General features: G+C 44.6%; 2 protein-coding genes across 3 annotated transcripts in view; one reads left to right on the forward strand and one right to left on the reverse strand.

The window, feature by feature from the left end:
- Positions 1-15634, reverse strand: part of ASCC1 (activating signal cointegrator 1 complex subunit 1) — a 386034-nt gene extending 370400 nt beyond the window's left edge. The window contains exons 1-4 of the mRNA XM_040435538.1: positions 15597-15634; positions 8777-8892; positions 8594-8693; positions 3403-3500 (exon numbers count right to left, since the gene is read on the reverse strand). Coding sequence (XP_040291472.1) covers positions 3403-3500; positions 8594-8693; positions 8777-8888 — 310 coding nt within the window. The 5' untranslated portion in view covers positions 8889-8892; positions 15597-15634. The remainder of the gene's footprint in view (positions 1-3402; positions 3501-8593; positions 8694-8776; positions 8893-15596) is intronic.
- Positions 15635-15874: 240 nt separating this feature from the next.
- ANAPC16 (anaphase promoting complex subunit 16) lies at positions 15875-26383 on the forward strand. 2 transcript variants are annotated; one of them, XM_040435539.1, is made up of 4 exons: positions 15875-15936; positions 17303-17454; positions 20876-20950; positions 25941-26383. In XM_040435539.1, the coding sequence occupies exons 2-4, from the start codon at positions 17313-17315 to the stop codon at positions 26075-26077; spliced, it is 354 nt and encodes a 117-aa protein (XP_040291473.1). In that variant the 5' UTR covers positions 15875-15936; positions 17303-17312; the 3' UTR covers positions 26078-26383. The 2 variants fall into 2 exon arrangements, with proteins under 2 accessions (XP_040291473.1, XP_040291474.1); XM_040435540.1 differs by having other exon boundaries at positions 25956-26381.
- The last annotated feature ends 630 nt before the right edge of the window (positions 26384-27013 follow it).

Here is a 27013-nt window from a genome sequence, read left to right on the forward strand (position 1 = left end):
TTATTTATTTCTAAAAAAAATTTTTTAAAGGAGCATTCATTATAAGTGGTCAATGTTAGGCTGCTTTTCTAAAACAGGATTAAACCAAACCCGTGGAAACTTTCTACAACGGTGATGCTTCATGCTGAACTGCAATTGCTGAAACAATAAAATCCCCTAAATCATTTATTACAAACAGTGGTGAAGGGGAGATTGCTTCCTAATTGAATCATTTTTCCCCTGTGATTAAATATGCAACATTTTTTGCTTGGGTCTTACGTTTTTACAGCATAATCTAAATTTAAACAATTTCTTGCAGCTCAAGAGATGCAAGCAATCAGATAAAATATTACTAGTCGTACACTGAAAACTTAGTCTAATTGCTTTTTATGTAAAGAAAGTGAATGGAAACATCTCATCTACAACCTGCAACTCAAACGAAAAATGGAACAACTTTTCAATTTGTCTTTATTCACAATCTCTAACAATTTCCCTGTCTTCAGCTCCTAGGTAGGTGCATGTGACTCCATGGCAACAGACAACAAACAAACCCTGCGTAGTCTGATCCAGGAGTCATTCTCATCCACCTATCACCTAATGCTTGCTAACCCAACGAAAGTATGACCTCTTCCATGCATGAGTGTTTGGTCCGTGATTGATCAGTGAATTCCAGCAGCGATTGTGAGCTAAAAACAGGAGTAGAGCCAAAACGGAGATAAGGTATAATGGAAGGATTTGCGCCCGTTCTCTGCTTTTGACCCGCGCCTGGTTTTGGCTCACAACCTCAGATACAAATCACTGACCAAAACACCTCCTAAAAGACAAATGGGTGGAGTTTGTTTCTGGTCTGTTACCATAAAGACCCATAGATCTGCACTGGAACTGCAGACCATCAAAAGGAGCACATTTTAAATCAGGACTATTCTGTAAAGTACCTTCATTTTTCCTTTTAGATGCATTGGAGTAATAAGAAAATTGTGAAAGTGCACCAAAGGGGAAATGTATCATTCTACGCTGTGGTTTTGGCATTAAAAAAAAGTTGCAAAGCCCGGTTCTGTGACTTTTTAAACTCCACTGTGGTTAAATCTAGCTGCGACTGGCGTTTTTGCGCCGCCCTCAGCAGTTTCAGAGAAGGGGAATTGGCGATGGCAGAGTGTGGGAGGACCATTGGCCCCGACACATTCATCATTTATGCCACAATTTGATGAATACAATCTAGCGGCTATGAGCTAGGGTAGATTTCAGTCGGGCGCCACAGACTGCCATAGGAGGCATTTAATTTATGACACAATCTGCAACGTGTCCTAAATTCAATGCCTCCTCCGACACCACAGGCCCTATTAAGACTGGAGTAGCACACGTCTGTCTTGATAAATCAGGGCCATGAACTTGAAAAAGTAATTAAAAAGGTTTTCTAATATTTAAAAAAAAAAAAATTGGCCAGAGGGAAGAAATGGCACAGGTAAGTAATGGATATTTTGGAGCACTCCAAAGACATTGTGATAGGTAATGTAGATTGTGAGCCCCCACTGGGAAGAGCATATGAAGACAATGTATGTAAAGCGCAGCAGAATATGTTGACATTATGTAAGCAAGAAACAAAATATGTTCTTTTGACATTTCCTCCCTCTGGCCAATATTTATAAACTTGGAAAACTCCTTTAAATCCTTAGTGACCACCCATATGGCGGTCACTAAGGGGCTGGGCCGCCGCTCTCCTGCTCCAACAGCACAGACCGGCAGGAGCCGGTAGTAAAACGCAAAAGCAACTATATGTATTTGGTATCGCTGTAATCGTACTGACCCAGAGAATAAAGTTATCATGTTATTTATGCCGAAAATGAAGACTGCTAAATTTATAACGTAAAAACTCGGTGCCAGTATTGTATTTTTCCTATCCACCTCTGAGAAAGGGTTAATAAAAGGTAATCAGTAAGTTATCTCTACCCCCCCCGCCCCCCCCCCCCCCACACAAAATATGGCACCATTAAAAACTAGAACTCGTCCCACAAAAAACAAGCCTCCATGTGGCTACATAGACAGAAAAATAAAAAAATGGAAAAAAATTAAAATAAAAATCTCCTGGTCTGTAAGGCCCAAAACAGACTGGTCACTAAGGGGTTAAAGCTTATAGTTGACATCCACAAATGTGCTGGTATGGGTGCATAAGGTCACATGCACACGCTATAAATCTGGAAGTAGCAAAGAGGTAAAATGTCGCTACAATTCTGCAACTGTACCACATATAAATATTTAAGAGCTCCTAATGCAGTCAATTAGGTTGTGTAAGTTCATTAACACTGCAAATTCAAAGCACATCAACAAATCAAGGTTAACCTCAGTCATAAACAGCAAAATGAAAAAGCAGTGACACCAATGCCTAAAAAGCAGGTTATTTATTATATCATTGCGCCACCTGCTGGTCAGAGAGTAAAACAGATCTCACAACTGCAGCCAATCAACAGTCAACCGGGAAAAATCATCATGATATTTATTCTACGTGCCGTAGAAACTGTACGGTAGTCTAATGCAAAATATTTGTTTTAAGCAACTGGTCACTAGTCTGAACTTTTTTAAAGAGAATATATCACCTATATTTTTAAATAATTAAAACTATATAATGAAAGATACTTATTTCTCTTATCTGGTCATCTGGTAATTTTTTATTCTATTTTTTGAACATGATTATGCAGATGGTCATCTTCACTGAACTGTTGCTGGTAGCATCTAAAGGTATGCTTTACAGCAACCACATGGTCCGCAGACATAATAGACGAGGCGTGTTCACTGACATCTATGGGAGAGCTCTCTAGACAAGCTCCAGGACATTGTACATTTAGGCAGAAGCTGTAATACGTTATCTGTCATTGTAATTCTGCCTGTGATGATAAGGAGATGATTGCTGAAAAGTGATCTGTACAGACCAAGGAGTGGCGGCCAGTGCAAAAACTGCAGGACTTTATATTTTTTAAATATAGATCAACAAAAACTCGTTAAAAAAACATGTTTAAAGAGGTTCTGCAGTTTGTTTAAACTGGACAGATCATCAGCATCTGATCGGCGGGGGTCCGACACCCGGGGTCCGACACCCGGGAAACTGTGTTTTCAGCTGCACCCTATTCCACAAGGCTCCGACAGGCAATAGTGCTGGCCGGGATTTGTAGAACTTTACCACCCCATGTTGGGCTTCCAGAGGACCACAAGAGTTCTGGGTCCTAAATGTATGCAGGAATGTGGTCATGAGTTGTCCCTGGAGACAATATTCCACCAGTGTCATCAGCATGGATGAGACGTTCCTGCAGACACTGAATGACCTGTGGGCACCAGGACTCCTATAATGCTGGACCAGGGAAGACAGACAAAGGGAAGACAGACAGACATAACAGACGTGCAGATAATACAAGGACACTTCACTAATCTCACCAATGTCTCCTTCCATCCCCTGTCTTGGAATACTAATCGAGGTGCGAGTTTCTGACTCCAGATTTCTCTTGGTTTCCGCTTTCTTGCCAATTATGTACCTAAAGGACACACCGGAAAAAAGTAAGGTAACACTGGAGCATATATCCCATCCATTTTTTTCATATCCCCTAGGATACGATATGCAATGGGCAGCACTGGTGCCTTACAGGGCTGGGGTGCTGGTTTCAAACCTCGCCAAGCGCAACATCTGCATGGAGACTGTACGTTCTGCCCGTGTTCAATTCCTCCCACACTCCAAAAATATACAAATAAGTAAATTGGCTTCCCATCAAAATTGACCCTATTGAGCGCTGCATGTTGGGGATGATTGCCTATATGACAGCAACTGACTCCATAGGCAGTCGCCCCAGCTACACAGCCATCAAATGTTTGCCATCTGGCACCGGCTCATTTCCTCCTGCACATTCCCCCTAGATGAGATGAATATTAATTGGGTAACCAGGAATCATTGCTAGTCGAGACCTCTTGGCCAACCATTAGTAAGTGTCTGTAGGCAGCTTCCTTTCACCCTCTCTTCCGGTTTGTGCTCATTACTGACGGTGCATCTCATTACTATGCAGTGCTTCCGTGGAAAGGTAAAGCTCCGCTCAATAAACCTTGTTTTATTTTCACCTATGTGCTGAAATCTTAGATCAATACATAGAGGTGCACGGTAGTAAGGCCTCTTTCACACGGCCGTCCCGGATTTGCTCCGGATGCGTCCCGGTGCATTGCGGGAAACCCACGTGAGTAGGCACACAATTGCCGTCAGTTTTGACTGCGATTGCGTTCCAATGTTCAGTTTTTTCCACGCGAGTGCAATGCGTTTTGCACGCACGTGAGAAAAAACTGAATGTGGTACCCAGACCCGAACCCGGACTCCTTCACAGAAATTCGGGTTTGGGTTAGGTGTTCATTTTATTATTTTCCATTATAACATGGTTATAAGGGAAAATAATAGCATTCTGAATACAGAATGCTTACTAAAATGTGGCTTGGGGGTAAAAAAAAATTTAAAAAAAATTAACTCACCTCATCCTGTTGTTCGCGCAGCCGGCATCGTCTTCTTTTTTTCTTCTTTCAGGACCTGCAAAAGGACCTTTGATGACGTAATCGCGCTCACCACGTGGTGACGTCAGCGCAGGTCCTGCTGAATGAAGATAAAAGGGTGATTACGTCATCAAAGGTCCTTTTGCAGGCCCTGAAAGAAGAAGAAAGAAGACGATGCCGGCTGCGCGACCAAGTGGATGGGGTGAGTTAATTTTTATATTTTTTTTTTCAACCCCTCAAGCATTCTGTATTAAGAATGCTATTATTTTCCTTTGTAACCATGTTATAAGGGAAAATAATACAGTAAATTGACTTTTATCAATTTACTATCATCTCCTAGCAACCATGCGTGAAAATTTTCACGCATCCCCATTCATTTCTATGGGGCCTGCGTTGCGTGAAAAACGCAGAATATAGAACATGCTGCGATTTTCACGCAACGCACAAGTGAGGCGTGAAAATCAACGCTTATCTGCACAGCCCCATTGAAGTGAATGGGTCCGGATTCAGTGTGGGTAAAGCTAGTGCTTGGCAAGATCCAAAAGTCCTAAATGGACATTACACCCTTATATTCCCAGCAGACAGAGTACGCCAAATCCAATCCATCTGGAAATATTCCAGTCTTGACATCTGATGTCACCTGATATCTGCACAGGTTGCAGGCAGTGTCACACTGGGTCCTTCCATATTAGAGTGGATATGCTCCTAGACTAGAACTGAACAACCATAACTTTTATTGACAAAAATTCATACACATAAAAATGTTAAAAACAAGTGCAGGGAAAATGGCGACATCACTGGAAGAGAACACAATGGCAGCAGTTCAAAATAGTACAATAAAAACTAAATAAAGTGCAAGTGCAAAAAGTATAAAGGACAGAATCAGTTACCCATGTTGTGTCTCCTACAGGATGGCGCCAACCCCGACGCGCGTTTCAGCGGACCTTCGTCTGGGTCTGGCGTCATTACTGTGGGACACACTCAGAATTGTCACGTGATGATCCACGTCACGCATGTGCGGCCCCCCTTTTTCGTTATATTCCTGGAATCAAGGGCCATATAATTTATTTAGTAATGGGTGTGAAGTTCTGATTGGTGGTATGGGGTATTTAGAGTGTGTCCCGCAGTGATGACACCAGCCCCAGACGAAGGTCCGCTGAAACGCGCGTCAGGGTTGGCGCCATCCTGTAGGAGACACAACATGGGTAACTGATTCTGTCCTTTATACTTTTTGCACTTGCACTTTATTTAGCTTTTCTTGTACTATTATGAACTGCTGCCATTGTGTTCTCTTCCAGTGATGTCGCCATTTTCCCTGCACTTGTTTTTAACATTTTTATGTGTATGAATTTTTGTCAATAAAGGTTATCATTGATTCATGTGGTCTGGCAGTTTTCTGTAGGTATTTGTATTGTTGTTTGCCATAGGCATGTGCTCATTTGAGCATTACATGGTTGTGATTCCTATTTGATAAGAGATTGATTTTTACTTATATTTTTATATACGTGGCTGGCCCTCTCCCATTTTTTGTCCATAGAACTGAACAACATTTCCACATTGAGACCGGCCTGCAATGTATAGCCAGATGGCCCAATCACTGGATCATACATCCTGCAGATAGTTATAGCCATTAGGAAAGACACAAAAATGCCCTTAAAACTGCAATATGTTATAGGACTGGGAATGAGTGCCGTCCTATTGCCTCTCTGTTTATCATGGCAATGGTTCGGTAAGAATTTCTAAAGTCTGTGCTCTTATGTCACCAGCTATAACAGTTATTGACCAGCCGTATACTTTTATTAAAGGATAACTCTCATATTTTCACCAAAAAATCTATTTTAGCATATGTTACTGCTGCAGCAGCATTATGCATAAAGCAATCTTTAGTTTCCTCACTTACCATTGTTTTCCTTGAGTTTTCCCCTTAGTTACGGCTGTTTTGAATCCTATATTATGAGGATCTTCTCAAGATGGCTCCTTTGCCAGTTCTCTGAGGCCAAAACTGCTTTCCCTCACTTCCCATACACACTTGCTGTAGCCAGCAGCTCCCTGCCAGCCAATCAGATAGGATTACTGAGAGACACGCCTCCTCACTCTGAAGCCTAATGCAGGCATGCAGTGTGAAGGACCGGCCCCTCTGTCTTCCTAGCCGGAGACAGGTGAGCCAAAGCAACGGTCTTTTAAGGGAGCCATGGAAAGGGACAGGAGACATTAAAGGGGTATTCCCATCACAATGATCACTGTTAAATCTGTTAATGATTTGACAGTGATCATTTTTCTAAATACATTTTATTACCCAATTCCCACCCTTTTTGAGAAAATAAGTCCCCTTACCTGATTGTTGTCTTTCGTCTCCCCTGGTTACGGCCACCTCTCCTGTCGAATCCCGCCGGGCCGCGCTTGCGCAGAAGCTTGAAGATTCTCTCCCGGCGGGGCCGGCCAATGTCCTGAACGCGCACGCCGCCACGCATGCGCCATGATGACTGGCCAGTATAGTACAGAGCTGCGAACGCGCACGCCAGCTCTGTACTATACCGGCCAGGAATAAGTCACCATGGCGCATGCGCGGAGGCGTGCGCGTTCAGGACATTGCGCGGCCTGGCCGGAAGAAAAACTTCAGTCTACGCAAGCGCGGCCCGGCCAGGAGAAGACGTCAATCAAGCCCAGCCGAATCCAGGAAGTGAACATCGCGCTGGACGAAGGTAAGTATGAAAACTGAAGATGGGAATACCCCTTTAATGAAAGCTGTTATTATAAGGTAATTACAGATCTTTTGGCAATCACTGACCGACTAACTCAGGTAGACCTGTCACCTCTCCTGACTTGTCTGTTTTAGCAGCTACTTGCACCTCCCTTGTAATGACAATTCTGGAGCATCTATTCCTATGACTCTATGATGTGCCATTCCTCTATTATTATACTTAAGGAAACATTCTGATTGACTTACTGGCAGTTTGGAATGAAGGTGCAGATGGGTGTTACCAGTTGGGGGGAGGTGTCCCTGCACAGTCCTACATTATCCAATCAGTGCTACCAGCATAAGGACACGCTCCCAACTGATAACACCCAACTGGACCTTCATTAAAAACTGCTAGTCATTAATTCATAACTTCTAACAGGAATAATAAAGGAATGGCACATCATAGAATCATAACATTAGATGCCCCAGAATTGTTATTACACGGGGAATGCGAGTAGTTACATGTCAGGAGAGTTTACAGGTCCCCTTTTAAAGGGGTGGCCCATCTTACACATTGGAGGCATATCGCTAGGATATGCCCTCAATGTCTGATAGATGCAGGCCGCACCTATCTCTGGAACACAGCCTGTGAAGTGAAGGAGAGCGGATTGATTGATAGATATTTGGAAAACATTAAAGGGGTTGGCCCATCTCATACACTGGGGTCATATGGCTAGGATGTCCCGCACGTCTCTCTGGAACAGAGCCCACAAAGTGAAGAAGAGCGGACCGCGCATGCCCAGCCGCCCTCCATTCATTCCTATGGGAGTGCTGAAAATAGCCGAGCTGCGCGCTCAATTATTTTTGGCACTCCGACAGGAATGAATGGGAAGCGCACTGCTCTATTCAATTCTATGGGGCCAAAGAAAATAGCTGAGCCAGCGCTCGGCTATTTTCGGCGGTCCCAAAGAAAAGGAGGGCGGCCGCGCGTGCCCTTCACTTTGTGGGCTCCGTTCTAGAGAAAGGTGCGGGCACATCCTAGCGAGCCGGGCCAGTCCCTTTAATGTTTTCTGATTATCAATATATAATAAAAAGTTAGCAATCTTTGTGACCTACTCACAGTTTCCCATTTTCTTGCAAATTCAAGACCTCTCCTTGCAGCCAGTGACTGGAAACATTTTTCACTGACAGGCTGAAAACCTGTTCCGATCCTGCGCTGTTCACTCAAACACAGCCCTGTGCCGGATCCACACTGGTGGCGCCCACTTGCATATAATGGGACACGTTGTGTTTCACCGAGATCTATTCTCCCCATCTGAAACTACGGAATCTGCAATGGAGGTTCTTGAAGCCGCCAGTGCAGATGTGAACACTTCTGTTCCATTCGCCCAATAAATATGATGAAAGTAGTCGGATACTCACTTAAAAAGCTGGCTAGGAAGATTTAGGGAACATTGGAAACCCTTCTCTGTCTCCTCAATCACGAAGTCATCGCAGGGCTCATCCGCACATTGCACGGACTCTGCAGGGAGAGACAAACGCGAATTAAACAGGAGGTGACTAATGATGGTTTCCATGTAACAGACAGAACCAGCGATACATTACCCCTATAGAAATCATCCTCCTCTTCTTCGTTCTGATAAGCTGCCTCCTGAACCGTGTTCTTCCTGTATATTCGCCCTCCGATGCTGATCAGGGTGGGACGCAAAACCTCCATGACGCTGACACAAAGGACAAGAGATAAAATTAGGGATTTCTCCCCTCTTTATGAAGGAGACGCGGTGCAATGATGATGGGTGTGGGTCTGCACTGATGTAGAAAACCAGAAGCTGTAACGTGCAGGATTTCCTTATTTCCAGCATGTTGCGTCGCCTAGCGTAATATGTCCATACTTCCAGACAATCCGCAGTACCATCTAATATGGCTTCCATCACAGCTCTCAAGGCTCTGAAACTGAAGATCAGACTAAGGCCTCATGCACACGACCGTGTGCTGTCTGCATCCGTTGCTCCGCTCCATGTCCTATTCTTGTCTGCGCTTTGCGGACAAGAATAGGCAGTTATATTAAAGGCTGTCCGTGCCGCTCCACAAATTGCGGAAGGCGCACAGACGCCATCCGCGTTTTCCAGATTCGCACTTTGTGGACCGCAAAACACACCACGGTCTTGTGCATGAGGCCCAACTATATGCATCCTCTCCCCAAATATTACTGCCTGACTATGCAGATCTGCAGTTCAGGGTCTGGAAAGCTGTAATAACATCAGTAGGTGGACGGAAAAAGAGATATAATTACAGGATGCCTCCAACAGTACTGGGGGTACCCTCCAAGTATTCAAAAAGTAGTCCTTAGAGGGGCATGCCAGCCTGTAGATAATAATGATCTTTCCTCAGGATAGGTCATCAATATCAGATCAGTGGGGGTCCGACACCCGACAATCCTATATTCAGCTGATTGCTGCAGGCACCAGCTCAATCAATGGCCGCAGCTGGAAGCAGAAGGCTCCAGCCCCTGTGTAGAAGCTGGCCCACTGCAGCTCAGCTCCTATTTAAGTGGCTCCATCCACTGTTTTATCTCCAGGACCTCTAGGAAGAGCAAATTTCCATGGCTTTTTTCCCCCAGAGAACATTGCCTTTAAAGGGGTTGTGCAGGGGTTTTATACTGATGACCAATCCTCAGGATAGGTCATCAATATCAGATCAGCGGGGGTCCGACACCCAGCACCCCCGCCGATCAGCTGTTTGAAGAGGAGATGGTGCTCCATGCAAACACTACTTCCTCTTCATTACATTGCCCGTCGTCTTGAAAGTGCAGCAGAATTTCAAGTGAATAGAGCAAGTACTTGTAATTACACTATGCTGCCGCCGCCGCTGCAAGCGAGACGCCATGCAGTGGAATCAAGAGTAAGGCTTTTTTCACACGGGCGTCACGTTTTGGCCGTGCGAGTAGGTACGCAATTGCAGTCAGTTTTGACTGCGATTGTGTTCTGTTGTTCAGTTTTGCACACGCGTGATAAAAAACGGAATGTGGTGCCCAGACCCGAACTTCTTCACTGAAGTTCAGGTTTGGGTTAGGTGTTGTGTAGATGTAATTATTTTCCCTTATAACATGGTTATAAGGGAAAATAATAGCATTCTGAATACAAAATGCATAGTGAAATAGGGCTGGAGGGGTTAAAAAAAAGTTTAATTATTTTAACCCCTCCAGCCCTATTGTACTTTGCATTCTGTATTCAGAATGCTATTATTTTCCCTTATAACCATGTTATAAGGGAAAATAATAAAGATCGGGTCCCCATCCAGATAGTCACCTAGCAACCGTGCGTGAAAATCGCACCGCATCCACAGTTGCTTGCGGATGCTTTTGATTTTCTTTCATTCACTTTTATGGGGCTTGCGTTGCGTGAAAAACGCACAAAATAGAGCATGCTGCGATTTTCACACAACGCACAAGTGATGCATGAAAATCACCGCTCATGTGCACAGCCCCATAGAAATGAATGGGTCCGGATTCAGTGCGGGTGCAATGCGTTCAACTCACGCATCGCATCCGCGCGGAATACTCGCCCGTGTGAAAGGGGCCTAAGCAGTGCTCTTATGGAGCTCCTCCTCTTGTTCTAACAGCTGATTGGAGGGGGTGCTGGGTGTCAGACCCCCGTCGATCAGATATTGATGACCTATCCTGAGGATAGATACTCCAAAAATAGTTGATGGCAGCATATCCTTGAAGGGTTCTTCATTCACAAAGGGTCCATAAAAATGTACAAAAGGTGTCCAAGAAAAATGCACCGTTTCGACTACATGGTAGTCTCTCATGCTTGAGAAAGACTACCATGTAGTCCAAACGGTGCATTTCTCTTTAGCACCTTTTGTAAATTGTTATGGACCCTTTGCGAATGAAGAACCCTTGAGGGATATGCTGGCATCAACTATTTTTGGAGTATCTATGTAGCAACCACAGTGGGCTAGTGCATTCCTGGTGAAGTCTATATGGTACCTTAGTGCTGCTTTCCATTTCTGCTTTTTCTATCCTGAGGATAGGTCATCAATATAAAACCCCTGCACAACTCCTTCAAAGGGGTTATCCCATGACTAGTCTAAAAAATGAAAATTAGACATCATATAGTCCATGACAATCTCTTTTTTAACAAAGACCCAGCCCTGTACCTCACATGGATCCAGAGATCTCCACAATCATTGCTCTGCTAGATTTAGGCAGTTGAAGGATGAAATTGAGCATGTGCGGCCTTCTTAGTGAGCAGGTCAAAGAAATAAGAAAAAAACAAACAGCAGGTGGCGCTATACAGATACATTTTATTGAATAACTCAGTGACTATGCTACATTTTTAGTTACATGCAATTACAAAAGTATTCAGATCCAGGTGCTGGTTTGAAAACTGTAGAATATTTTTCATGGGACAACCCCTTTAAGTCACTCCGAACCAGCTGGAACCAGTACTCCCCCAAAAGCTGCGATCAGTAATTGCATTCTTTATACATTTCAGACGGGTTATTAGAAACTTGTCTGCATTCCGGACATGGAACATGGATGTGCTTTTAAACAGATCATTTAAATCAGGGATGCTCAACCTACGGCCCTTCAGATGTTGCAAAACTACAACTCCCAGCATGCCCGGACAGCCTACAGCTATCAGCCTACATGGTGGGAGTTGTAGTTTTACAACAGCTGGAGGGCTGCAGGTTGAGCATCCCTGATGCTGATGATGATGAACGAGTCAGAAAAATAGGCAAAGACGGAACATGCTGCATTTTTCTCAGCACAGGTCAACGGTCTGTGCGGAAAATCACTCCTGCGAAGATAACTCATTCAATTCCGTTCTAAACTGAAACCGGTCTAAGGCACCGGCCGTGTGCACTACGGTTGAAACAATTACTCGATTGAATCGAGTAATTCGACACAAAAAAAATGTGTTTGTGTCATGTGACCACAGAGCGGGAGTGAAGCGCTTGCTATTACTTACCGCTCCGCGGTCACCCGACGGCCCGTACCGCGCTGCCCTTTCAGCTCTGACACGTATGCGTGCACTATGACCCGACGCTGTGTGACGTCAGTGCAGTGCACGGAGTAGACGACAGAGGAGCTGTGGAGCGGCGCCCCTACAGGAAAGGTAAGTACTGGCACTTAGTGGGGCAAACTGACGGCACTTATAGGATGGGTGCCACAAAATGTCTCAGTTCTACTGGCATGCAGCACCTGAAGGAATACAGTGCCATCCTGCTCAATGATTCAAGTTTATCCACAAATCCTAACTATAAAGCTGGCCAGATATAGGAGATAACTTCCAGGTGAACACCCTCCCGATCCCCCCATACACATAGATGCTCAACCATGCATGTGAATGGGAGAAGGGAATAATCTGGTACCAGACCCCTCTGGCAGGCGGCTGGTCTCCAAGAATAAAGGGGTTGTACATGTGAAATCCAACACGCTGACCCTTATCTCACTGATATCTGATGTCGCGGGAGATCCCACACACATTAGGCTACTTTCACACTTGCGGCAGAGTGATCCGGCAAGCAGTTCCGTCCCCGGAACTGCCTGCCGGATCCGGCAAAACGTATGCCAACTGATGGCATTAGTAAGACTGATCAGGATCCTGATCCGTCTTAGAAATGCCTGATCAGTCCAAAAAATGCATTGAAATGCCGGATCCATCTTTCCGGTGTCATCCGGCAAAACGGATCCGACATTTATTTTTTTCACCTTTTTTTTTCTGTCTGAGCATGCGCAGACCGGAAGGACGGATCCGGCATTCCGGTATTTTGAATGCCGGATCTGGCACTAATACATTCCTATGGAAAAAAATGCCGGATCTGGCATTCAGGCAAGTCTTCCGTTTTTTTGGCCGGAGATAAAACAGGAGCGCACGGCGTCATTGGTTGCTATGACGCCGTGCGCTTCATGCCGCCGCTGCACTACAGTAATACACTCGTATGATCAGCGCCTAAAGCAGAGGAGATAAGCCCATGGAAATCTTACAGGACAAATTTATAGAAGAAGCTGGAGATCAGAGATGAGCCATTGGCCAAGGATACAAAAAAATAAGCTGAAGGAACTTAGGGGGCAAGCTGATGGCAGGGGGGCAGCTCATGGAACGGGGGGTGGAGCTGAAGGCACTGGGGGAACGGAGCTGATGTCACTGGGGGGAACTGATGCACTTGAGCTGATCACACAGGGGTGAACGAAGGGTGTTGGGGACTGATGGCAGGGGGTCTGATGAGTTTTTATAAAGGAAAACAGTCTACTAATTCATTTTTTCTTATTAGAGTACTCGATTAATCGTAAAAAAAATAATCGGTAGAATACTTGTTTTTTTAAATAATAGTTTACTGCAGCCCTAGTGTGCACCGCGCATGACGGATGCGGACCCATTCACTTGAATGGGTCCGCAATCCAGAAGATGCGGTGCACAACGGAGGCACGGATCTGAAGCATATGGAAGCACTACGGAATGCTTCGGTGGGTTTTCTGTCCGTGCCTCCGCACCGCAAAAAAGTAGTGCATGCACAACTTTTTTGCGGTGCAGACAGTTGGATGCGGATCAGGGACCCCATTCAAGTAAATGGGTCTGAGATCCGCATGCAGCGGGCCCACGGTCAGTGCCCGTGCATTGTGGACCGCAATTTGCTGTCCACAGCACGGGCCCAGCCTGCACACGTTCGTGTGCATGAGGCCTAAGAGAAACTTCGGCTTCCCATGCAGATTAATTTCCAAGTGTCCTGCAATCTCAGTGTCCACCCCTGCCAAATAGACTTATTCACATCTCCCAGGCCTCCTCCATCATCCAGATGTCAATCAAGCTTAGACAGGAGGGGCTGGTGTCAAGATCATAGGACACTTGCCTGCTGAAGAAACGCCCAGCGGACCCTTGGAGATGAATTAGCACGTGACACGGGTGCTATTCAAAGTATTATGCATTACTGATGGCACACAAGGAGGCCAAAAAAAGCAGACAGGTTCCCATTACCTGTGTAGAAAAAGCATTAAACATTAAAGGGATTTTCTAGGACTCAGGATAGGTCATCAATATCTGATCAGTGGAGGTCCAACTCCCAGCACCCCCACTGATCAGCTGCTTGAAAAGGCTGTGGCGCTCCAGTGAGTGCTGAGGCCACTTTCTAAGCCAGTGGTGTCGCAGTCATCAATCCTATTCCAGAGAATGGACTTGGACTGCAATACCAAGGAGGCCTGAGGCCTCTTCAAACAGCTGATCAGTAGTGGTGCTGGGAGTAAGACCCCCACTGATCAGATATTGATGACCTCTCCTGAGGATAGACCATCAATAGTGTACTCCTAGAAATACCCTTTAAAAGGGTTTTGCCATCTCAGACAATGGGGGCATATCGCTAGGATATGCCCACATTGTCCGATAGGTGCGGGTCCTACCTCTGGGCGCCACACCTACAATGAGAACAGAGCGGGGAAACAAACGGAGGACACACTGCGCGTGTGCAGCCGCCCTCTATTCATTTCTATGGGGCCGACGAAAATAGCCAAGCGCTGGCTTGGCTATTACCGTCTGCCCCATAGAAATGAATGGGAGCTGGGGCTGCGCGTGCGCTCCCATTCACTTCTATGGGAGCAGCGCTTGGTGGTGGATGAACCCCGGGAAATCCGGGGTCCTCCAGCCACAACTCTCCCAGCTCCGTTCTCGTTGTAGGTTCCAGAGGTGGGACCCGCACCTATCAGACAATGGGAGCATATCCTAGCGATATGACCCCGTTGTCTCAGATGGGATACCCCTTTAATGTGAGATGAGACGTTGTGAGAGGATTCCCCAATGGACTATCACTAGAGATGTAGGGGCATATTTATCTAAAACTCTGCTGAAGTCATGTAGAGGTGCAGGCGCCTATATAACTACGGCGATCCTCCGCCAGTTCTAGATGTAAGACGGCTTCCATTTAGGCCTTTTTCTACACCTGTTTTAGGTATGGTAAATAAGAAGGGGGTCATTCTACAAAAAGATGTCATTTCAGGGGGTCTATAAGAATGTATGAAGCAAACATGTCAGGAGAGGCGATGGGGCCTCTTTTGGAGAAAAGGGTGTAATACCCAGTCTGATCACATGTGGTCTGTGGCATCACTGCATGTAAATCTACCTGGACACACATGGGGGTCACATTCTGTCGACCAGGGGTAGGCAATCTTCAGCACTACAACTCCCAGCATGCTCGTCTGTTCACACGGCTCCCATAGAAGTGAATGGAGCATTCTGGGAGTTGTAGTTTCAGAACGGGTTGCTGATCCCTGCAGTCCGCCTGGCTGATAACAGCGAACAATAGCCATTCAGACATGACTGTGACTAGGATGCAGAGCGCCCAGCATCAGCTATGGAGACCGATCCCGCCCAGCATCCTCATTTACGTCTCCCCACCACCGCACAAATTGCCCGCACGAGCTTACCAACTAATGACGCGTCACCACGTCATCTCCGTGAGCCGGAAGGAAACGACAGACTTTAGGGCGTCATCCCGTGCCGCCATGTTTGCGGCTGGGAAAAAAAAAAAAAGGAACAAATGAATTTGGAATCTTTTCTCAATCTCGCTTTCATTTTTCTATTTGTCTTTTTTGTTCGGTGCGATGCGCTAAGGAATTGAAATGGATTAGTTAGGGCGAGTCTTTGCCCATATGGAACATGGCCGCCTGGGGAGACTAAGGGAATGACGTCATCGAGCCCCGCGCACGCGCTGTCAAACCAGAGGGCAAGGGCTGGAACTGCTGCTGGTGTCTGCACGGCTGTGAGGTGAGAAAACGCACCTGTCAGTGGTGCACGGGGGACTACAAGTCCTATACTGCAAAGCTAAGGGCTGTAGTCATCTCTGTTACATGATTTTGCGGTCCAAACCTGGAAGCTTTGTCCCTGGTTATTGTGCTGGAGGCGACTTGAAGGCCAGGCACCCATTCTCCAAATCTGCGTTGCAGGCTTCGTAAGTAGGGACAAGCGAACTTGTGTTTCAAGTTCTATGTGCAAGGTTCAGGTTATCTAAGAATTCTGTGATGGATTCCGTGGTAGCGGAACCTTCTGCGCCGAACTTGAAAACAGAAGTTTGCTCAACACTATTCGTAAGTCATGGATTGATGTAACCGCCACATTTTTTTTTTTTTTGTCACTTCCCAATACAAAAGTCTAAATGCAGAGATCCGTTATGGCGCGTGCCAGCTCCGATCCCGACCATTTAACGCTTAATAGCGAACACAGCGCGTAAACGATTAGACAGGGAGGGGGCTCCACCGACACATCTGCTGATGGGTTTCCATGGCAGCCGGGAGACTAATGAAGTCTACAAGGTCGGCCATCTTTGTGCTCTTACTAGGCAGAGCCTGAAAGGATGCCCGTCAGTGTTATTGGCAGGTATAATACACTGCAATACATAAGTACGACTGTATTATATTAGCAATCAAGCCGTTACATGGTCAAGTCTCTAAGTGCTTCTTAGCTACTCCGAAATGGGAGGGTTACAATATTTTGTCCTGATTTACTAAGCAGATTGTCTAGAGGTTTTATCCACTGGTGAATGGAAAGATTAGTCAGAACGGAGACAGAATGTGAACTTGTATAGATGACGAGATCACATATGGGATTATAGGGGTCAGAAGTTTCTGATGGCTGCCACATACGCCAGAACATCCTATTGGGGCATTCATGTGCTGATTCTGGACATGTCACCCCCTGAGGCGCATGTGACCCCTGTCTGGGCGGAAGTTGGCAGACTGTAGAGGGAAATACAGTGAAGACAGATGCGGAGCAGGTAAGTAGAAATTTCTTCCCAGCTACCACGGAGGTAGGTTTACTATGTGAAGATGAAAGGAGAAGAATGAGGGTGACTCGCCTACAGAAGAATCAAGCAAGGCTTCTCCAAACAACCAAGAAATTGGCCACATGGGGTAAATCACGCGTCCACCTCCATCTCGGATCCTATGGTTGTGAAGACCGCACCACACTGTTAGCACTGCTAGCTTTATTTCAGTAACTGCCAATATGAGAAGGAAACTGAACTTGTAGATACCAAGCAGAAAGCTGATGACCTGAGCGTGCACCCATTACATGACCGATGAGGTCTTATTTATGACGGAGCCATTTTAACTCTCACTATTTTCTTTTCTCTTAGGCACTTTGTCATGGCCGCCTCTTCTTCATCTTCTTCAGCTGGTGGTGTGAGCGGGAGCTCAGTTACAGGATCTGGCTTCAGTGTTTCAGATTTGGCTCCACCAAGAAAAGCACTTTTCACTTGTCCAAAAGCAGCGGGGGAAATGCTTGAAGGTGTGCTTCACTTGCAACGGTTTCTAGTCTGTTTTGTAATATTTTAAAGGGGATTTTGACCATGCTAAACTGTTGAAAGCACTAGGTAGCGGTCAGAGAAAGTACCCTTTGTGGAGATTTTATTATATGGAGTAGTGTCTTTTTAAAGGGATTCTGTCACCAGGTTTCACCCCTGTCAGCTAAACATATGCTGATGTTCAGGGCCTCATCGGGATTCCTAATGTGGGCTTCTAAATGTGATCCGTAGCCTTATTTTGCTAAAAAACAGGTTTTACTAACCTGTCACTCAAAGAAATAAGGTGCCCAAGGGGATGTCAAGGGATGCAAGGTGCCCGCCGCACCCACCGCCGCCTTTCCAGACTTCTGCACCGCCTCCTAATCCTCTGTGCCGCCTCTCGCTCTCCCTCCATCCTCCCTCCTCCTGCTGTAAGATCTCGCGCGTGCGCACAGGGCTCTGCCTGATGCGCCCGTGCGGACTTCTCGATTTGGCTTCTGGAAGCGAAGTGCGCATGCGCCGGCACTTCGCTCAACCCAGGTATGACCTGCACTCTGGCGCCAGCCTCTCAGAGCCCTGTGCGCACGCGCGAGATCTTACAGCAGGAGGAGGGGGGAGTGAGGGAGAGCGAGAGGCGGTGCAGAAGTCTGGAAAGGCGGCGCTGGGCACGAACGGCGGTGGGTGCAGCCGGCACCTTGCATCCCTTGACATCCCCTTGGGCACCTTATTTCTTTGAGTGACAGGTTAGTAAAACTTTTTAGCAAAATAAGGCTACGGATCACATTTAGAAGCCCACATTAGGAATCCTGATGAGGCCCTGAACATCAGCATATGTTTAGCTGACAGGGGTGAAACCTGGTGACAGAATCCCTTTAAGGTTGCTCTTTCTTTGGAGCAGGACACCTAGGTCTCATACCAAAGATATCAGCAGTACCAGCCACTTCATATTACAAAATCATTAAAGGGCATCTGTCAGCAGTTTAACCATGCTAAAAAAACTGGGCTCTGGCAGAACACTTAAGTACTTTTCCCACAGCCAGAGCTGGACTCGGGCAAAACAGGTGGTTAAAGTGGATTTCTAATGTTTTAAAGCTCTTCTGGACACTAACGTATAGGGTAGCCACCTATAGGTGGCACTAGAGTGTTTTCATCCTAATTTGCATCCTTTTTACCGGTGAGCATTATTCTATAGACTCTCTTCTGCTGGATCTCCACAAGGAGCATGGTAGCTTTTGAGACCCAAAATTTGCATTAAAAGTGCCATGATGTGATCATGATGCCATCATTGTCTGAACGCTAGGAGTCCAACTACTTGGACCCCTGCCAAAGTGTAGAACAAAGGGGCACAAAGCGCTTAGTAAAGTATTGAGATTATCTCAGAAAACTCTGATTGGCCATTAGTGCATTTTTATTGCATAGGGGTGAGGAATAGGCACGTTTGTACCTTGCCACTCCACTTCATGTCTATGGGACTGACAGAGGTAGCCGGGCGTTGTACTCTGTTATCTCTGTCAGTCCCATAGAGTTTGAATGAAGTGGCATTGCACATGCTCGACCATCGCTCTATTCAAACTCCTGGAATGAAATTCAGGACCTCCATTCTAGTGATCGATGTAGGTCCCAGTAATCATACATTTATCACTTGTATTGTAGATATTTTGTGGGATAACGCCTTTTAAAATTGCTTGGTGGGCAAAGCCATGCCACTCCTTTTTTTGTTTTGTTTCATGTGGCACTGCATGGTATAGAAGCCATGACTATATAGAGCAGCGGTTCTGGAACAACCAGACATAACCAGTAATAGAGGAAGTAAATCAGAGCGTAAGTAGCTTATTCACCACTGGAGGGCACTAGAAGCTTTCAGAGAAACATACCGTAGTCAATAGGGAACCTGAGCTGTAAACTGAGTGCTTTCTCTAAGGGCTTTTTCAGTGTTTTGGGGCCGTTTTTAATGGATCAGTTTTTTGTTTCAGTAGTGTTTCCGGTTCCATTCCGTTTTTTCCGTTCCGTTTTTCCGTACAGTATACAGTAATTACATAGAAAAAATTGGGCTGGGCATAACATTTTCAATAGATGGTTCCGCAAAAAACGGAACGGATACGGAGTACATTCCGTATATGTTCCGTTTTTTTTTTGTGGACCCATTGACTTGAATGGATTTACGGGCAATAATAGGACATGTTCTATCTTTGAATGGAAACTGAATGCATACAGAGTAAATTTTTTATTTTTTTTGCGGAACCATTGCAATGAATGGTTCCGTATATGGAACTCAAAAAACGGCCCGTATACGGAACGCAAAAAATGCTGAATTGCACAGTGAAGGTTTCTTCCTTCATTGGTTAACAAAGTGGAGTATTTTTTTTTTTACTAAATGACACTGAGATAAGCTCCATTTCTGAAAAAAAAGTGCTACAAATACTGGTAACGTACATTTTTTTGACATGCATTTTTCATAGGAATTTTTCTCCCTGAAGAGAGAATTTATTTACTTTATGCAGTTATAATTGATTTATAGTTTTCATAGAGCTAGCACTGCTGTACAGAAAATTGCTTCTTTTAGACAAATATATTAGGGTTGTGCCCATAATTAAAAAAATAAAATAAACAGATCATCAGCCTGATTCACCAATGGCACTTTGCCTATGTCAGTCACGTAGTGGAGAAGGAGGGAGAATGTCCTTACTGCAACGTGGCCAGCCACTTCCACTAATGAAAAAGCCCAGTGGCCGATGGGGAGAGAAGGGGGAGAATAGGATGGCAGGGGAGAGGGAAACTCGCCACATCCTTGCAGTTCTGAATGCTGGTAAAGTAAAGGTCCTTTGTTGATGTGACCAATAACATCCACTTTTTACTGGTCACATAGGGATAACATCATCAAAGGTCCTTTAATTTTTCATCATCCAGTAAGATCCTGCTACTAGAGAAACTTGGCCCTGTAAAGAGGAAAGGGCTCCAAATTTTTAATAAAGACCAATTGAAACAATGATTTTTAGCTCAAAATTAGTTCAATGTAAAAAGAAGAAAGATTGCCCACAAAGTTGTACATAACCTTTAAGCATGTGAGATAACTGTTGTAGTAACACTAGGTTTTCCAACAGCTATCACTTCCAGTCCCCCCGCATACACATACAGGCTCGACTGAGTGTTCATGTGTTATATAAGAATGTGAGAGGGGAGAAAACTGCTGCCAGACACCCCTGGCAGTAGATTATGTCCCTAGAGCAAATTGGTGGGGAATATTACAATTCAGCTGCTTAATCTTTATCGATATATGCCACCGTATGGTCAGCCTGTCCTGCTGAAATTTGCAGGTTTGGCCCATATACATATAATGTATATGTCCAGCTTTAGAATGTGCCTGTAATGGAATCTGGACAGTTAAAGAGAACATTGCTCAATCATTTTCTTTTGTCCTCTTTGCAGATGGCTCGGAGAGATTCCTGTGTGAGTCTGTGTTCAGTTATCAAGTCGCATCAACGTTAAAGCAGGTGAAACATGGTAAGTAATGAATGCAGGTCACATCTGTGCTCCAATCCTGCCCCGGTATACAGATAACTGTACTTACTGGTGAGAGTGTACAAATATGAATGCGTTTTATTGTTTCTACCTTGATGGCAAGTGAGTGCAGTAGCTAAGAAATGTTTAATGTATGCACATAAAGTAAATTATAAATCACTTTATTTGGTAGTCAGCATGAGGCTATATATGATATAGGAAAGGTAAGAATTGCTACAGCTTAGCAAATAACTGGTTACTTTCTGCTCCTATGACAGTAAAACAGAGTATACAATGAGACTGTGCCAATGTCATGAGATAGTGACACTTTGAGCTGCAGAAATGCCATATGAGAGCACAGACCAAAGAATACGCTGCAGTGCTCGCCCAAGCGCACAGCTGACCGGTGAGGTTGCCAGGAGCTGGACCCCACCAATTAAATATTGATGACCTATGCTAAGGATAAGTCTTCAATATTTAAAGGGCATCTGTCAGCAGATTTGTACCTATGAAACTGGCTGACCTGTTGCATGTGCGCCTAGCAGCTGAAGGCATCTGTGTTGATCCCAGGTTCATATGTGCCTGCACTGCTGAGAGAATTTATGTTTTAACATATGGAAATGAGCCTTTAGGAGTAATGGGGGGCAATGCAATTACACCTAGAGGCTCTGCTTTCTCTGCAACTGCCACACCCTCTCAAGTTACATTGACAGGGCCAGGTGTGATGACGTTTTAACTGCCTGGCCCTGTCAAAGTGCAGAGGTGCGGCAGTTGCAGAGAGAGCAGAGCTTCTAGGTCAGGGTTTCTCAACTTGGGGCCCACCTACCAGTCATGTTTTCAGGATTTCCTTAGTATTGAGCAGGTGATAGAATTAGTGTCAGTGCATCAGGACTTGCCACAGATATTCATTCTGTGGGATATTCTCAAATCCTGACTGGTAGGTGGGTCCCGAGGACTGGAGTTGAGAAATCCTGCTCTAGGTGTAATGGCAACACCCCGATGCTCCTTGAGGCTCATTTGTATATATTAAAATATCATTTTCTCAGCAATGCGGGCACATATGAATATGGGACCAACACAGATGCCTTCAGCTGACAAGCGCACATGCAACAAGTCAGCCAGTTTCATAGGTACAAATCTGCTGACAGATTCCCTTTTAAGGTCCAGAAAACTCCTGTAACCACATAACTGTTTTGCCCAAGTCCAACTCAAACAGAAGGGAAAGGGAAGGGCCAGCTTTACCTGCTCATATCTCTTGATTGGTAGCAGATACAGACATGGGCCTGGTCTTGTTTGAAAGCTGGCAAAATGACAGCATTAGCAGAACATCAGCAGGAGATATCGCTGTTAGTAGTCAAGTCGGGAATAAACGTGGTAAAAGCTACTTTTACTTTCTACTGTATTCACTGCATCCCGATTTCTAACAGTGATATCTTCCCATGTTCTAAAGATAATGCTGTGATTTTGGTATGCCAGATTTCAAACAATAGCTACTACCAATCCAGAGATATGAGCAGGTAAAGCAGCCCCCAAGAGGAGGGGGGGACCAGTTGCAGAGCTGACAACCTGCAGGAGGAAAGGAAAAATGGTTAAAAAAAAATATCTAGAATGGCATTATCATTGTTATAGTGACCCACATAAAATTATGTTAGTTACCACACCGTGAACGCTGTAAATAAATTTCACAAAATAATGTAAAAATTGCAGTTTTTTTATCTTTCCCCCATAAATTTAATATTAAAAGTTATTTAATACACTCTATATACACGCAAAATGGTTCCTAAAAAAAACTATACCTCATCTCGCAAAATAAAGAAAAAATTTAATAGGACAAATTTTAAAGTTATGACTGCTGAAACACAAAGGGGGACCATGTTACAAATACAATTGTGTCCCCTAAGTTGTGCACCAACAAGATTTACACGTATTAAAAATATACAATAAAAAAGTGACATTTTTGGGAGTTTTTTTCCAATTTTTAGGTGACTGTGAGGAGGTTAAACTAGTAGATGGCATGGCATTTTCTGTAACAACAAAAAACTCCTATCACACCATGTCTTGATATTGATCCCATCTTTCAGGGAGTGGAATCCTTGTGCTCTCTGGATTGATAGGGGTAGAGGTCACACTGTAGCTTATTCACATATATAGGCAGGCGATCTCTCTTAAACAATCCCTCCTACCTGTTTCTTTCTGGTGGTCTGAAAACCCATTGATTTTAAATCCTACTAGATGGAAATGACAGCGCATTGTGCCTATCCAACGGTTTTCTTTTTTTTTTTTTATTTGCTTAAATTGACATTTATTTTTTATTTTTTTGTTAATGTTAAAGGGAAGGAAACTGATTCCCCCCTCCCCCATTTAAAGGATGTGAACACACCCTGATTTAACGGACTGCTCTTGAATACTGCAGCACATTGATGCTGGACCCCCTGTAATTTGCTGATCACCAGAGCGGCTGCTTTTAGAGAACAGGTTGTTTTAGTTAGGCTACATTCACAAACAGCGAAAAACTGCGGTTTTTAGAACCAGTTGAAGTCAATAGGGCTATTCACTAATGTTCATAATCCTTGGGGCCAATAATGGGGGCATTCATAATACTAGGTAGGGACCACTAAGGGGGGCATTCATAATACTGTGGACCATTAAGGGGGACTTTCGTCATACTCGGAGACACTAATGGGGGTATTCATAATACTGGGGGCACTGTAGGGGACATTATATATACAGAGGACACTGCAGGGGTTAGGATAAAAATAAATAAATAATTGAATTCGACCATTTTTATTGGCCATGTTAAAAATGGATGCAAAACTACAATTAAAAAAGGACAGACTGACAGAAAATGGCTGCCAAATGGTTAAAAAGTGACCATGAAACACTGACAGTGTGAATGTAGCCTTAGCCAACCCCTGTGTCTAATGACCAATACTTGATGTTCCTATTAAAGGGAGAACTCCAGCCACTAACATTTATCACATATTCAATAGATATTTAATAAATGTTAAATCAATGGGGTCTGACTGCTCAGACCCCTACTAATTGCTGGAACAGTCTGTGTCTGGAATACCCCTTAAAATTGTGTCTTGTGAAATTCCTTGAAGGAAAGGGATGCAAATGAGCTCTTAACAAGCTCTGCCTCTAATGTCACCAGATGTAAGGCAGCTATCCTATAAGTCAATGTTCAGCTCTTTAACTAAGCCTTGAGACATGACTTGAATAATAATTAAACCAGCATCTCATCTGCAGACAGCTGTTTCGGGGTGATTGCTCTGCACTGATGAGGGGCAGAGAGTACTGGGTGAGAGGCCTGTCAGGGATTCCTTCTAATGCCACTTCACTTCTTTGGTCTGCGCAGGATACATACCGTAAATCGCCTCTTCTCTATACCTTGAGCTTACACACAAAGATTATAACTCGCTACAAAAGGAGACCTAGAAGTCAACTCTGGTTTTTGCTCCTTTTATTTTGTTTTCATCCCTTGAGGGAAGTATATTTAAACACCTACCCTGATGGGTACAATTATATGGGAGGAGACCAGATCGACATTTAGACCAGACATTTGTAAGCTTTGTTCTTTGATACCTGGGGCAGAAGGATGTTAGTTGTCTTCCCCGGACTTTGTAAAGTAAAGGTATATTTACGTCGTACAATTTGGAGCCGACTCCCCAGACTCTTACTGCAGAAAAATGGATGTTTTCTCCATTATAGCAATCATATGTTCCAGGAAAGATTCTGCTGACAATATCAGTCTATCTAGCAATACAGTTAATTAGGACAACAAGTCAGAGAAACAACATATTACATTTTTACTATTCACTAAATGCTATGTACAACTAATATTTATCAGTAACAAGCAATTTCATTATGGGTGATTGCTTTATGTATTTGCAGAAGGCAATTATCATTTAAAGGGGAATATTAATGACCTATCTTCGGCCGCCGTCTTTTCAACCAGCTGAAGCTGGAGGTGTCTGGAGTCGGACCCCAGCCAATCTGATATTGATGACCTATACTAAGGATAGGTCATCTGTATAAGAATCTCAGAAACCCCACTGACAGTCTAGTGTGTGTGGGAGCTCCCGACTCGCCCCCAGACAGATGATGTCAGAAGAGAGAAGGATAGTGCAAGTTGAATATTTTCTCCTGACCCTTTTGTTAGCTGCTGCCAGAAACGTCTGGCAGCGGCTTTCTCCACTGTCACCATAAAATACACGTTCAGCCGAATGTATATGTGTTTCAGGGAGTGGGAAGAGGTAGCTGTCAGCTGAATGTGTATGGCCACCTTTAGACTGACAACCAGTCCTGCCAAACCCATTGGAGGAAATTCATCAAGACAGGCACTTTCTGCATCGGTCTTGATATCCCCTGCGCTGCTGGAGGATGCACTAAATTTATGAAGCGACACAGGCCTCGTCATAAATTAGGCGCAACCTCCAGTACTGTCTGTGCGCTTAAACCTAAATCTACAACAGATCTGAGCTGCCGGAGATTTCTGGCTTCATTTGTGCATAAAAATTGGTGTAAATGAAGATAAATTTGTTGACCACACCGTGTTCCCACCTTTGTCACGTCCCATTTTGGAAAAATAGCGAGGGTGGCGTAAAAAGAGGCGCTTGTTTTAAAAAAAATGAAATTTAAAAAGTCACAGACACACAGCTTGCAACTTTTTAAAGCCACTTTTCTGGCGCAAGGGAGACGATAAATCTCTTACATTGTCTTTAGACCCTCTATCTTGAGTGAGAGATAACCTCTGCCCACATCATTTGGACAAAGAATGGTCCATGTAGAACCTTGTGGCTTTTTAATGCTCAGACAGCCTGTCACCAGCTTAAGAACTCCTCGTAAATGTCCCTGTATACACATAGTCTTATCTATGTTCCAGTCAAAGGCTGTGATTCATTATGATCCTCTGCAGTGATGACCTGAAGTCATGGAGCAACCTTGAGAGACAGGGGAGGATCCTGTTCTAATTGCAGTAACATGTGTTTAGGTCTAATCTTTTCAGATCAACAAGTGTCCCGAATGGAAAAGTTGGCTGGATTAGTGGAAGAGTTGGAAGCAGATGAGTGGAGATACACACCGATTGAGCAGCTCTTGGGCTTCACACCTTCTTCAGGTGGAAAATAACCCGTGCCCTGAGTCTGACAGTACAAAAGGAATAAACTTTTAGTTTTTGGACTAAAAGAGCTCATCATCATACAAGAGGCATCCAGAGTTTCAAAAAGTAATGTCTTCTGTTGTGGTGGTTTCTATGATTTGTTACATGGTGAACACTTTCAGTACTTGTGACTGTCCTGACCCATTCACCAAGTTACCAATGTATCTAAGCTGTGAATGGACAGGAAAGAATGTTTACAGATTTGGATAAAATAAAAAAACTTAAACTTTTTTGTGCATTATAATGTATATTTGCTTAAAGAGGACCTTTCACTAGTTTAAAAACTATGTCAGTGGGCAGAGCGGCGCCCAGGGGTCCCCCTGCACTTACTAGTATGTCGGGACTCCCAGGCTATGAGCTGTGTGCTACGATTGGCCAGCGCTGCAGCAAGGGACAACCCTAATACAAAAACTCCGCCCCGTACAACAGAGGGAGCTGCACACACCGGGGCCTATACCGGGCGAACGGAGCGGCGCCCAGACATACTAGTAAGTGCAGGGGGACCCCTGGGCGCCGCTCTGCCCACTGATATAGTTAGTTTTTAGTTTTTAAACTAGTGAAAGGTCCTCTTTAAAGTGGTTTTTACTTTATTTTCTAAAATAAAGGCGATTACTGTAGTTAACGTTTCGTTAGTGTCTTCGTTATAAGAACAGAGGAATAATGTAATGTCAGTGTGACAGAAATCCAATGGTCTGGGTATAAAGGTACTGTATGCAATGTGTGACGCTAAGGGTACTTTCACACTTGCGGCAGAGGATTCCGGCAGGCAGTTCAGTCGCTGGAATTGCCTGCCGGACGCAAACGGATGGCATTTGTCAGATGGATCCGGATGCGGATCCGTCTGACAAATGCATTGAAATACCGATCTGTCTCTCCGGTGTCATCCGGAAAAACGGATCCGGTAT

Source organism: Bufo bufo, chromosome 6, assembly GCF_905171765.1.
Source record: "Bufo bufo chromosome 6, aBufBuf1.1, whole genome shotgun sequence".
NCBI classification, from domain to species: Eukaryota; Metazoa; Chordata; class Amphibia; order Anura; family Bufonidae; genus Bufo; species Bufo bufo.

Coding starts and splice junctions, on each gene's coding strand:
- ANAPC16 (XM_040435539.1), top strand. CDS start 17,313: ATGGCCGCCTCTTCTTCATCTTCTTCAGCTGGTGGTGTGAGCGGGAGC. Junction 17,455..20,875: donor AGCGGGGGAAATGCTTGAAG/GTGTGCTTCACT, acceptor TCCTCTTTGCAG/ATGGCTCGGAGAGATTCCTG. Junction 20,951..25,940: donor GTTAAAGCAGGTGAAACATG/GTAAGTAATGAA, acceptor ACATGTGTTTAG/GTCTAATCTTTTCAGATCAA.